The 13246-nt window shown below is 46.6% G+C and overlaps 1 protein-coding gene across 4 annotated transcripts in view; it reads left to right on the top strand.

Moving 5' to 3' along the window:
- The first annotated feature begins 5156 nt into the window (after positions 1-5156).
- The window catches only part of LOC144678793 (uncharacterized), a 56279-nt gene continuing 48189 nt past the window's right edge, over positions 5157-13246 (top strand). Inside the window, exons 1-2 of one of the 4 annotated variants that reach the window (XM_078538728.1) lie at positions 5157-5235; positions 5692-5781. In XM_078538728.1, coding sequence (XP_078394854.1) covers positions 5694-5781 — 88 coding nt within the window. In that variant the 5' untranslated portion in view covers positions 5157-5235; positions 5692-5693. Of the gene's footprint in view, positions 5236-5258; positions 5534-5691; positions 5782-13246 lie in introns of those variants that run through there. The other 3 variants (XM_078538729.1, XM_078538726.1, XM_078538730.1) reach the window with 3 other exon arrangements.

Genomic DNA, 13246 nt, shown 5'->3' on the forward strand with positions numbered 1-13246 from the left:
GATGGATAGTAAGAGTTTCTATAGATATTTAAATAAGAAAAGAGTTAATAAAGTGAGCATTGGTCCTATCGAAAGTGCACCTGGGAATCGATAATGGAAAGGAGGGAAATGGCAGACAAATTAAATTGGTATTTTGCTTCGGTCTTCACTATGGAGGACACAAGTAACATCCCAGAAATAGCTGTAAATCAGGAAATGGATGGGAGGGAGGAACTCGGGAAATTACAATCACCAGGGAAGTGGTATTGAGCAAATTAGACAATAAGACCATAAGACTTGGGGCAGAAATTAGGCCATTTGGCCCATCGAGTCTGCTCCGCCATTCAATCATGGCTGATAAGTTTCTCAACCCCATTCTCCCGCCTTCTCCTCGTAACCTTTGATCCCCTTACCAATCAAGAACCTATCTATCTCAGTTTTAAATACACTCAATGACCTGGCCTCCACAGCCTTCTGTGGCAATGAATTCCATAGATTCACCACTCTCTGGCTAAACAAGTTTCTCCTCATCTCTTTCTAAAAGGTCTTCCCTTTACTCTGAGGCTGTGCCCTCGGGCCCTAGTCTCTCCTACTAATGGAAACATCTTCCTCACGTTCACTCTATTCAGGCCTTTCAGTATTATGTAAGTTTCAATCAGATCCCCCCTCATCCTTCTAAACTCCATCGAGTATAGACCCAGAGTCCTCAAACGTTCCTCATATGTTAAGCCTTTCATTCCTGGGATTGTTCTCGTGAACCTCCTCTGGACCCTCTCCAGGGCCAGCACATCCTTCCTGAGATACGGGGCCCAAAATTGCTCACAATATTCTAAATGTGGTCTGACCAGAGCCTTATAAAGCCTCAGCAGCACATCCCTGCTTTTATATTCTAGTCCTCTCAAAATAAATGCCAACATTGCATTTGCCTTCCTAACTACCGACTCAACCTGCAAGTTAACCTTAAGAGAATCCTGGACTAGGACTCCCAAGTCCCTTTGCACTCCAGATTTCTGAATTCTCTCCCCATTTAGAAAATAGTCTATGCCTCTATTCTTCCTACCAAAGTGCATGACCTCACACTTGCCCACGTTGTATTCCATCTGCCACTTCTTTGCCCATTCTCCTAACCTGTCCAAATCCTTCTGCAGCCTCCTCGCCTCCTCAATACTACCTGTCCCTCCACCTATCTTTGTATCATGTGCACACTTAGCCAGGATGCCCTCAGTTCCTTCATTTAGATAATTAATGTATAAAGTGAAAAGTTGTCCCAACACTGACCCCTGCGGAACTCCACTGGTCACCGGCCGCCATCCTGAGAAGGACCCCCTTATCCCCACTCTCTGCCTCCTGCAAGACAGCCAATCTTCTATCCATGCTAGTACCTTGCCTCTAACACCATGGGCTTTTATCTTACTGAGCAGCCTCCTGTGCGGCAACTTGTCAAAGGCCTTCTGGAAGTCCAAGTAGATAACATCCATTGGCTCTCCTTTGTCTAACCTACTCGTTACCTCCTCAAAGAATTCTAACAGATTTGTCAGGCATGACCTCCCCTTGATGAAACCATGCTGACTTTGCCCTATTTTACCATGCACTTCCAAGTATTCTGAAATCTCATCCTTAATAATGGACTCTAAAATCTTACCAACGACCGAGGTCAGGCTAATTGGTCTGTAATTTCCCGTCTTTTGCCTCACTCCCTTCTTAAACAGGGGAGTTACATTAGCGATTTTCCAGTCCTCTGGGACCCTCCCTGACTCCAGTGATTCCTGAAAGATCACCACTAACGCCTCCACTATCTCTTCAGCTATCTCCTTCAGAACTCTGGGGTGTAATCCATCTGGTCCAGGTGATTTATCCACCTTCAGACCTTTCAGTTTTCCTAGCACCTTCTCCTTGTTAATGGCCACCATATTCACCTCTGCCCCCCGACTCTCTTGAACTTTGGGGATGTTACTCGTGTCTTCCACCGTGAAGACTGACGCAAAGTACCTATTCAGTTCCTCCGCCATTTCTTTGTTCCCCACTACTACTTCTCCAGTGTCATTTTCCGGCGGCCCAATGTCCACTTTTGCCTCTCTCTTACCCTTCATATATCTAAAAAAACCTCTTGCAATCTTCTTTTATATTACTGGCTAGTTTACCCTCATATTTAATCTTCTACCTCCTTATTTCTTTTTTAGTTGTCCTCTGTTGGTTTTTGTAGGCTTCCCAATCCCCTGGTTTCCCATTGCTCTTTGCTGCATTGTATGCTTTCTCTTTAGCTTTTATGCTGTCCCTGACTTCTCTTGTCAGCCATGGTTGCCTCGTCCTCCCTTTAGTATGCTTCTTCTTCCGAGGGATAAATTTTTGCTGTGTCTCCCAAATTACTCCCAGAAACTCCTGCCATTGCTGTTCCACTGTCTTTCCTGCTAGGCTCATCTCCCAGTCAATTCTGGCCAGCTCCTCCCTCATGCCTCTGTAGTTGCCTTTATTCAACTGCAATACCGTTACATCTGATTCCAGCTTTTTCTTCTCAAATTGCAGGGTAAATTCTATCATATTATGGTCACTTCCTCCTAAGGGTTCCTTCATCTTAAGCTCCCTTATCAAATCTGCCTCATTACACATCACTAAATCTAGAATTGCCTGTTCCCCAGTGGGCTCCACCACAAGCTGCTCCATAAAGCCATCTTGTAGACATTCCACAAATTCCTTTTCTTGGGATCCAGTACCAACCTGATTTTCCCAGTCTACCTGCATATTGAAATCCCCCATGATCACTGTAACCTTGCCTTTCTTACATGCCTTTTCTATCTCCTGGTGTATCTTGTGCCCCACATCCTGACTACTGTTCGGAGGCCTGTACATAACTCCCATTATGGTTTTTTACCTTTGTGGTTCCTCAACTCTACCCACACAGATTCTACATCATCTGACCCTACGTCATTCCTTGCTATCGATTTAATTTCATTTCTTACTAACAAAGCAACCCCACCCCCTCTGCCAACCTGCCTATCTTTTCGTTAGGATGTATATCCTTGGATATTTAGCTCCCAGTCCTGATCCCCTTGCAGCCATGTCTCCGTGATGCCCACCACATCATACCTGCCTATTTCAATCTGCGCCACAAGCTCATTTACCTTATTTCGTATACTGCGTGCATTCAGATACAACAACTTTAGTCCTGTATTTCCCGTCTCCTTTCTCATTGTCATCCCTTTATCTGATGTGCTTGAAGTTAGATTCCTAGCCCTTTCCAAACACTCTGTCCTATTTTGTGTTCTGGAGACTTTAATAGCCTCTCCTGGGCTCTCCTTTCTTTTCAGTTTTTCCATAATTTTCCATGACGTTGAATCCACCCCCAACACGCTAACCTGCTGCTTTGTTTCCCATTAGTCATACTTCTTGGAGTTTTACCCTTCCCTCCCCCCCCACTTTCTAGTTTAAAGTCCTGTTGACCACCCTATTTACCCATTTCACTAGAATATTGGTCCCAGATCGGTTCAGGTGGAGACTATGTTGGGGCTGCAGGCTGACAAATCCTCAGGTCCGGATGGACTTCACCCTAAGGTCTTGAAAGAAGTGGCTCATGAGAAAGGTGATGCAATAGTTTTAATTTTCCAAAATTCCCTAGATTTGGGGGAGGTTCCATTAGATTAGAAAATAGAAAATATAACTCCTTTATTTAAAAAGGGAGGGAGACAGAAAGTAGGAAACTTTCGGCCAGTTAGCCTAAAATCTGTCATAGGGAAAATGTTAGAAGCTATTTATTAAAGATGTTATAGCAGGGCACTTAGAAAAATTCAAGGCAATCAGGCAGAGTAAATATAGTTTTGTCAACGGGAAATCATATTTAACCAATTTATTGGAGTTCTTTGAAAGAGTCACATGTGTTGTGGATAAAGGGGAACCGGTGGATGTACTGTTCTTAGATTTCCAGAATGCATTTGATAAGGTGCCACATGAAAGGTTATTTCAGAAAGTAAAAGTTCATGGTGTAGGGGGTAACATATTGGCATGGATAGAAGATTGGCTAGCTAATTGGAAGAAGAAAGTTGGCATAAATGGATCTTTTTCTGGTTGGCAGGGTGCGACGAGTGGTGTGCCATAGGGATCAGTGCTGGGGATCAACTTTTTACAATTTATACAAATGATTTGGATGAAGGGATCGAAGGAATGGTTGGTAAATTTGCTGACTACACAAAGATAGGTAAGAAAGTAAATTGTGAAGAGGATGTAAGGAGACTACAAAGTGAAATAGATTGGTTGTGAGTGGGCAAAGATCTGGCAAATGGAGTATAATGTGGGCAAATGTGAAATTGCTCATTTTGGCAACAAGAGTAAAGAAGAATATTATCTAAATGGTGTGAGATTCAGAGGGATCTGGGTGTCCTAGTGCATGGATCACAGAAGGTTAGTATGCAGGTACAGCAAGTAATTAGGAAAGCTAATAGAATGTTATAATTTATTGTGAGGGGAATTGATTACAAAAGTAGGGAGGTTATACTTCAGTTGTACAGGGCATTGGTGAGACCACATCTAGAGTATTCTGTACAGTATTGGTCTCCTTATTTAAAGAAAGATGTAAATGCGTTGGAAGCAGTTCATAAGGTTTACTAGGCTAATACCAGGAATGGGCGGGTTGTCTTGTGAGGAAAGGCTGGACAAGTTAGGCTCGTATCCACTGGAGTTTAGAAGAGTAAGAGGCAACTTGATTGAAACCTTTAAAATCCTGAGGGGACTTGACAGGGTGGATGTGGAGAGGATGTTTCCTCTTGTGGGAGAATCTGGAACTAGGGGTCACTGTTTAAAAATAAGGAGTCACTCATTTAAGACAGAGATGAGGCAAATTTTTTTTCTCTCAGAGGTGAGTCTTTGGAACTCGCTTCCTGAAAAGGCGGTGGAAGCAGAGTCTTTGAATATTTTTCAGGCAGAGGTGGATAGAAGATAGATTCTTGATTAACAAGGGGGTGAAAGGTTATTGGGGGTAGGCAGGAATGTGGGGTTGAAGTTACAATTAGATCAGCCATGATCTTATTGAATGGCGGAGCAGGCTTGAGGGACCGAGTGGCCTACTCCTGCTCCCAATTCGGATGTTAACAATCTGTGGAACAAAGCCTAATAACCAGAACATGTAAAGGAAGTGGCTCTGGATTTGGCTGCTGGAACCGTGCTCCATTTTTAGATTAGGATTAGGAGGAATTGCCTTTAGGTTTAGAGTTTACAGGAAGCTGCAACTAACAGGAACCATGTCCACAGTTTCATTTTGTTAAACAAGTAAGTACAATTCATAAGGAATTTACTATTTTTTCCTGCTGGGATCGTTTTATATCCCCCTGCTCTCCCTTGTGTCATGTTTGAGTCTGTGCAGCGAATGAGTGTCAATTTAAATTGGGGGCTGTTTCCTGCTCTCAGAATACAGCCCATTAACTCCCGAGTTCATATCAGGATGATCATCCTGCAAGGGGCCGGGGATTCTTCAATCTGCCGCTTCCTTCCTTCACTTCAGCACGACTGTGAATGAGCAAAGTCGGAGTTTCTTCTGGGATTTACCTTTCGCACAGTAATTGTTCAGGTCAGTGCTATTTCAGGATTGTCCGTTTGTCCATTCCCATTTCTGAAAGGAAGGGCATCTGTGCAAGATACAGACGATAAAAAGAATTATTTTTGATGCGGTGACGTTCCGCACGTTGTACCAACACGGTCATTAATTCAACTGTTTTCCCCCATTAGAAATGTCCTTTTTTCTGGCCGTATTGGTGCTGCCGTTCGTCACTGGCTGTGTTTCCTCTCAGAAGTTGAATTGTACTTTCTACCTCAGCAGTAAGTAGTTTAAACCCACGCCCGTTTTCCGGACAAACGATGGCTTCTCAGACGGAAGAGATTTTTTCAAATCTACATTCCCCCTACAATATACACCTTAAATGCGTTACTGTTACAATTATAGGCATGAATTAATTGCAAAGGAATGCTAGTAAGAAAAATTACGACTAAAGACTTTAAAATCTTAAGCAGTTTTTAAAGGGAAAAAAAACAGTAAAACTTGGAAATGAAGGGTACCAGTGAAACTTGTCCGAACTGGTCTTATAGAACTCCAATATTACTGGTACCGGTATTACTGATTTTTATTGGGATTTGACAATTTTGAACTGATTTTTCCTTCTGACATGATATCATAAAATCGGATAACTTTTAAAAAGTCCCCTCGATTCATGTGTATAATGAGTGAGGAAAAAGTAATTTCTTGTGAAAAGGAAAAGTAATTTCCTGTAACATAATCAGATACTCTGAAATCTCACATTGTTTTGATAGGGAGGCCTTGCGTCATTTTGGCCCAACTCTTAATAAAAGCGTTAAAATATATGAAATACATAAAAATAATAATCGTACACCAAACATCACATTGTTAGAGATACTTATCTAAAAACAGCAACCATTGACCTGGGCGCGATTGACTTCTAGTTTATAAGTGCTGTAGCTGTAACTATTTGGTTTGAGCTATCTAGAACCGTTATCAAGCGAGGCACAAGCCAATTTAGCTGCTAATGCTACAATCATAATCTGGACCTGAGACTACCTCTAAAGTTTGCATTTATTTAATCCCTTTAATGTAGAAAAAATGTCCCAAGCTGCTTCACAGAAGCATAATCAGGCATAATTGGAACATAACTGGATATATACTGCTTAAAAAAACCTGTATTTTTTGCAAAAGATTAGCTTTGACTGACAAACTGGCCTTGTGCCTTGGTGACGTCACCTGAACCGCTAATGGATTTCCACTTTGTATTTCACTTTCAAAGGCCCAAGGGCACAGCTGTAATGTTATTTCAGTGTTGCTGTATTGTAGTTTCTGCATTGCCCTGACAGTAAGTTGTAGCATGTCACTGAAATGCAGCAGGGTTTCCCCAGGAGGCCAACTCCCATGATGTTTACCTTCAATGTGTTATCAGGGTTCATCCAATAAGTTGAACTTTCCTGTATGTAAGTGTGCCGGAAATAGCAAAGAGATTCACCCACACTGCATCTAGTTTCCTTCTTTTGATTCTTTTTAACAAAGCAAACATATCTTTTCCTAATGCTGCGATGATTTTAGCTTCTTAAACTGACTATGCAAATACTCCAAATAGGATGCAGGAATGGGAGTACGTGAAATGGAAGGATTATTGATTGTGGGAATGCTTTGTGTTGGGAGGGTGCCCAGTGATTTCAGCATTGGTAGGCCATATGGTTTCAGAGACTCAGGTTTGTCGAATTGTACCTGTATGAACCTTTTGCAAGCTTTTGTGACAACTGAGTGAATGGCTGCAAACACCCTGGTCAAATCAGGCTCCTCTTGCTGTCCCTGCTCCTCCTCCTTTGAGGATGCAGCCCAGACCTTTCTCTTCCTACTGTTCCAGTTCCCTCTGCTTTGCAATGATGTACAAGGTACAACAAACCACTATCCTTTGAGACACCCTTACTAAAGGGTGCTCCAGATCCACCCAGGCACCTGAATCACATCTTCAGCAACCCAATGGCTTCCCCTATTACTGCTTTTGTGCTCATGTGATTCTGATGACTCCTGTGTCAGCTGTGGCTCAGTTCATAGCACCCTCGCCTTTGAATCAGAGGGTTGTGGGTTCATGTCCCACTCCCGGAAACCAAGAACTGTGATTGTACTCGAAAAGAGTTGCAATCTGTGACTGTTGGTAACTCGAACGAGTTTCCTACAGGTAGGAAGTAGACGATAGAGATTTAATCAATGTTATGATTCTGATGACTCCTGGTAGCAGACGTAATGTACAAGAACGCTCCACTCCGGTTAATTAACGTGTACGGCCCGGCACAAGGGGCTGAGCGGCTGGAGGTTTTTCAGCAGCTCCCACTGCTGCTGGCGACCTCCAGGCCGGTCATTCTGGGCGGGGACTTCAACTGCATCATCGATGCGGCTGGACGATCCGGCAGGGCCGGAAGCAGATTGGACGCTACGTCCAGATCCCTGATGGAAACAGTTAAGGATGCCAAGCTGCACGACGTCTTCAGCAACCCTGCAGACGGAGCGCAGCGTAGATACACCTGGTCACGGCCAGACGGGTCCATTCGTTCCAGGATAGACTTCCTGTTTGTGTCCCGTGCATTCACAGTCAGATCCACCGACGTCAAGCCGGTGTTCTTCTCTGACCACTGCCTCCTACTGGCGGACTGCCACTTGGAGGAAGACCTGAGGGTGGGCAGGGGGGCATGGAAGCTAAATGTGCAACTGCTGACCCCAGAGAACATTGAGGAGCTCAAGAGGGATTACAAAGGTTGGAGAACCGTGAAACCCCTCTTTGAGTCCCTGACACACTGGTGGGAAGTGATCAAGGGAAGCATCAAGAGGTTTTTCATCCGCAAAGGCACCCAGAAAGCTAGAAAGGAACAGAGGGAAATGTCCCGACTCCAGGAAAAGATGCAGAATCTGCTCCGGCTGCAGTCGATGGGGGTCGATGTCAAGGAGGAGCTCCAAGAGGTGAAGGGCCAGCAAGCCTCGCACTTTGCCTCGGAGGCCTCCAAGATCATCTTCCGTTCCAGAGTCCGCTCCGTGGAGCAGGATGAGACGTGCTCACGTTTCTTCTTCCAAAAGGTACACAGAGAGCGCTCTGTGATCAGCAGCCTGAAGGAAGAAGACGGCTCAGTAAAGTCATCACGGTCCGACATTCTGAGGATCAGCAAATCCTTTTATGCCGGTCTGTATGACGTGAAGCCCACGGACAGCACGGCCTCCCAGTCCTTCCTGTCCTCTATCACGGAGGTCTTAGACCACAGTACGCGGGAGAGCCTAGACAAACCGCTAACTCCTGACGAACTGACTAAGGCCCTCGAGTCCTTCGAGAAGAGTAAAACCCCCGGAAGCGACGGCCTGCCGGCGGAGTTGTATTCGGCTCTGTGGGACTTGATCGGCCCAGACCTGCTAGAAGTGTACGAGAGTATGCTCCTGGCCGGCAGCATGTCAGAATCCATGAGGAAAGGCATCATCACCCTCATCTACAAGCACAAGGGGGAAAGGGAGGAAATTAGAAATTGGCGACCCATTTCACTGCTGAATGCGGACTATAAGATTCTGTCCAAGGTCATCGCCAACCGGGTCAAATCCGCTCTGGAATTGGTGATTCACCCTGACCAGACCTGCTCTGTGCCAGGCAGGAAGATCTCTGACAGCCTGGCGCTGCTCAGGGATACGATTGCCTATGTACAGGACAGGGGTGTGGATACCTGCCTCATCAGCTTGGATCAGGAGAAGGCCTTTGACAGAATATCGCACACCTACATGGGGGATGTGCTCTCCAAAATGGGCTTTGGGGAGGGAATTCGAAATTGGATCCAACTGCTCTACACTAACATCAGTAGCGCAGTCTCAATCAATGGGTGGGAAACAGATAGCTTTCCGATTAAATCTGGAGTCAGGCAGGGCTGTCCTCTCTCGCCTGTCCTTTTCGTGTGCTGCATAGAACCCTTTGCCGAGTCCATCAGGAAGGATCCGGGCATAAGAGGAGTGACGATCCCAGGCAGTGGAGGCACTCAGGTAAAAGCCTCCCTGTACATGGACGACGTCGCCGTCTTCTGCTCGGATCCGCTGTCGGTGCGCAGACTGATGCACGTCTGCGACCAGTTCGAACTGGCCTCGGGAGCCAAGGTAAATCGTGGGAAGAGCGAGGCCATGTTCTTTGGGAACTGGGCTGACCGATCCTTTGTCCCCTTCACTGTCAGGGCTGACGGCCTGAAGGTGCTGGGGATATGGTTCGGAGGGACCGGGGCATGCGTTAGAAACTGGAAGGAGCGAGTGGCTATGGTGAAAAGGAAACTGGGCATGTGGGAGCGACGCTCCCTCTCCATTGCGGGTAAGAACCTGGTCATCAGGTGTGAGGTACTCTCGCTGTTGCTGTACGTGGCGCAGGTCTGGCCCATTCCAGACTCCTGCGCGATGGCGATCACTCGAGCCATCTTCCGCTTTATCTGGAGGTCGAAAATGGATCGTGTCCGCAGGGACGCGATGTACAAGCCTCTAGATAAAGGGGGAAAAAACGTGCCCAACATCGCCCTCATACTGATGGCCACCTTTGTGTGTGGCTGCATCAAGCGGTGCGTAGACCCTCAGTACGCAAACACCAAGTGTCACTACGTGCTGAGGTTCTACCTGTCCCCGGTGTTGCGAAGGATGGGTCTGGCCACGCTGCCGCGGAACGCTCCAAGTAGTTGGACCGTGCCGTACCACCTGTCCCTGGTGGAAAAATTTATGCAGAAAAACACCTTTGACCACAAGTCCATCAGGCAGTGGTCAGCACGTAACGTCCTAGAGGCCCTGAGGGATAAGGAGAGGGTGGACCCTGTGGGATGGTTCCCCGAGCAGACTGTCAAAGTCATTTGGCAGAATGCCTCATCGCCAGAACTTTCCAACAAGCACCAAGACGTAGCTTGGCTGGTGGTGAGAAAGGCCCTCCCCGTCAGATCCTTCCTACACGCCAGGAGTCTCACCCCCTCTGCACGATGCCCTCGAGGTGGCTGTGGTGGGGAAGAGACCGTTGTTCACCTCCTTGTGGATTGTGCCTTTGCAAAGAAAGTCTGGAGAGAGATGCAGTGGTTGCTGTCGAGGTTCATCCCGAGCAGTTCTGTGACACAGGACTCTGTGCTCTACGGGCTGTTCCCAGGGACACACACCGAGACAAACATCGACTGCAGCTGGAGGATCATCAACTCGGTGAAAGACGCGCTTTGGTCTGCCCGAAACTTGTTGGTCTTCCAGCACAAAGAGTTGTCCCCGACCGATTGTTGCGGACTGGCACAATCCAAAGTCCAGGACTACGTGCTGAGGGACGCACTAAAGCTTGGGGCAGCTGCCGCAAAGGCGCAATGGGGAAGGGTCGCTGTCTAAGACCTTTCTACCACAGCGCACCGAGAGACTGGGAACTGTTTAGAGCCCCTCGGGCTGTACAGATCAAAATGAAAGGCTGTAAATGATTGTAATATTGTTTGTACTGATGCACCTGGTGATACATTTTGTAAAAGTTTAACCTGGATTGTACCCTTGTAATGTTGTTTTTGAAATGGTTTTGAATGTGATTGAAGATTTTTTATGAATAAAGTATATTTTTACAATAAAAAAAAAGATTCTGATTGCACATTTCCCCTTCATTGGTTGTAGGGTTTCTCACAGGTATCATCAGTCACATCCTTAGAGGGCAACCCTTGTTTCCAAAGAGTCATCAGTTGACTGAAAGTGTGAAGATCTGTAGGAGATGTGACTGGAGCAGAATGAAAGAATCATGTTCACTTCCAACATATCTTTCACAGACATGCATGAATACCTGGTGGCCACACACCAGCTGAACATTGATGGAGTTGAATTCCTTTCGATTGAGGAAAACGCCTGGATGATCTGAAGGCACCTTGATTGCCACATATTTGCAGCATATGACACCCTGGACCTGTGGAAATTCAGCCATTGCAGCAAATCTGAGCGCCCTCGCACAATGACTGGTGTCATCAGTTGCAAAGTGAACATAAATTGTGGCTCTGGCAAACATGGTATCAGTAAGCTAGGAGATTGTGAAAACCTACGGATATCAGCAGCAGATCCTTGGATGAGCCGGAGGTGAAGAAATTCAGAGCATGGTGCTCATTCATGTCCATTGGCAATGCATGTCTACCTGGTCCACTTGGAAGGATGTCTTGTCCCAAGAAGCTGCAGGTGTGAGCAGTGACGTGCTGTGAAAGTTTGAGCCCCCCGAGGTGCTGTTGCGCTGTCATATGGAGAAAGCTGATTCTCTGTCCATATCCCCTGTGTTGGGGGTATCGTATCCACCGAGCTGGAGCCCTGTGTTCAATCCCCTCTGTCCTGTGGAGAGGCAGGTAGCTGAGGAGAAGTGAGCTGGCGTTGCTCCTGCTACTCCCCTTATTCCTCAGCAGAGATCCAAGGTAGAACTGCACAAGCTGCTCGCATGCTGCTAAGAAGGCTGACAGCAGGGGACTGCAGAGCAACAGGAAAAAATGTCCCCGGCAGCAGAAGTGATCTCTCAGAATAAGCCCTGTGAGCAAAAGTCTTCCACTTGGGCAAGGGGGCAGCTGTCATAGTTCAGTATTTAAAGGTACTCCAGCCTTTCAATTTCACAGCCCCGTCAGTCCGGCTGTGCTCTCACCTTGTTGACCCTGGCGAGTTTCAGACCGCTCACGCAATTCATGCACTGGCAGTTAAAGCCAGAATATAGGGTTAAATCTTTATCATTCGCCACTTTGCATATTATAATCATGACCCGCCAGCCCCACAGAGGCTCCCCATGTATCTCCAAATGTGCATTAGATAAATGTAAGTGCATTTATGTCAGAATTTTCCAGCCCCTCATGTGGCGGGATCTTCCGGTCCAGCTGATGTGAATGCAAATGAGATTTCAGTGGCTCGCCAGCCCCACTGTGGGGTTGATGTTTAAACCCCGCACACACTGAGAACCATCTTCTGCACTGTAGGTTAAAATTCCCTTCATGCCCCTGTAAACAAAGCCAAGGAGTTTGTGTGATTTTTTTAGCAGTCTTTTCAACTTGTCCTGCTACCTTCAAAGATTTGTGTACGTACACCCTGCAGTCTCTCTGGGAAGAATTTTACATCCCGCAGGTGGGTGCATGCCCGACCTGATAGGGTGTAAAATAGCGCGTGATGATGTCAGGCGAGCGTCCCAACATCATTGCGCACTCGCGCAATATTTTGGTCAGTGGGCGCAAGCGGGTGTCAGAGCTGTGCCCACCATCAATTAACAGGCCACTTAAGGCCATTAAAAAGCCAACTGATGGTGATTTTTCATTGCCTGTGCAATTTCTGCTCATCGCAAGGGCAAAACGGGCAGGCGGGCTGCCAACAATTTCAAAAACCTCATCCACGGACGGGATAAAAAGGGTCAGCAGCAATGCCAGTGTGAGTAGTGAGGAGTTTGGTAGATAGTTTGCTGCTTGTGACTTATTGGTACTAGGCAGCTTCATCTCTGTTTGGGGCTTCATTCTTAGCATTTCCAGGCTTCCTTTCAGTACTCCTTGATGTCTCCAAAGGGATTTAGACAATGTGGACTCTTCCAGGTACCAGGCTGCCTTCTGTTACCATGGTAATGGAAATTGTGGTCTCTGCTGGCAGCACCTCCTCTGAGGAGGAAGAGAGGGGCAGAAGGGAGAGGAGGCCAGGTGTCCCACTTCAGCTTCCAAGGGAGGAACCTGTGGGAGGAGAGGCGCAGGCACAAGGGGTGCAGGGCCAGCAGGTAGTCCAAGGCGGAAGGGGCCACAGAAGATGCCA

This window comes from Cetorhinus maximus, chromosome 3, assembly GCF_964194155.1.
Source record: "Cetorhinus maximus chromosome 3, sCetMax3.hap1.1, whole genome shotgun sequence".
NCBI classification, from domain to species: domain Eukaryota; kingdom Metazoa; phylum Chordata; class Chondrichthyes; order Lamniformes; family Cetorhinidae; genus Cetorhinus; species Cetorhinus maximus.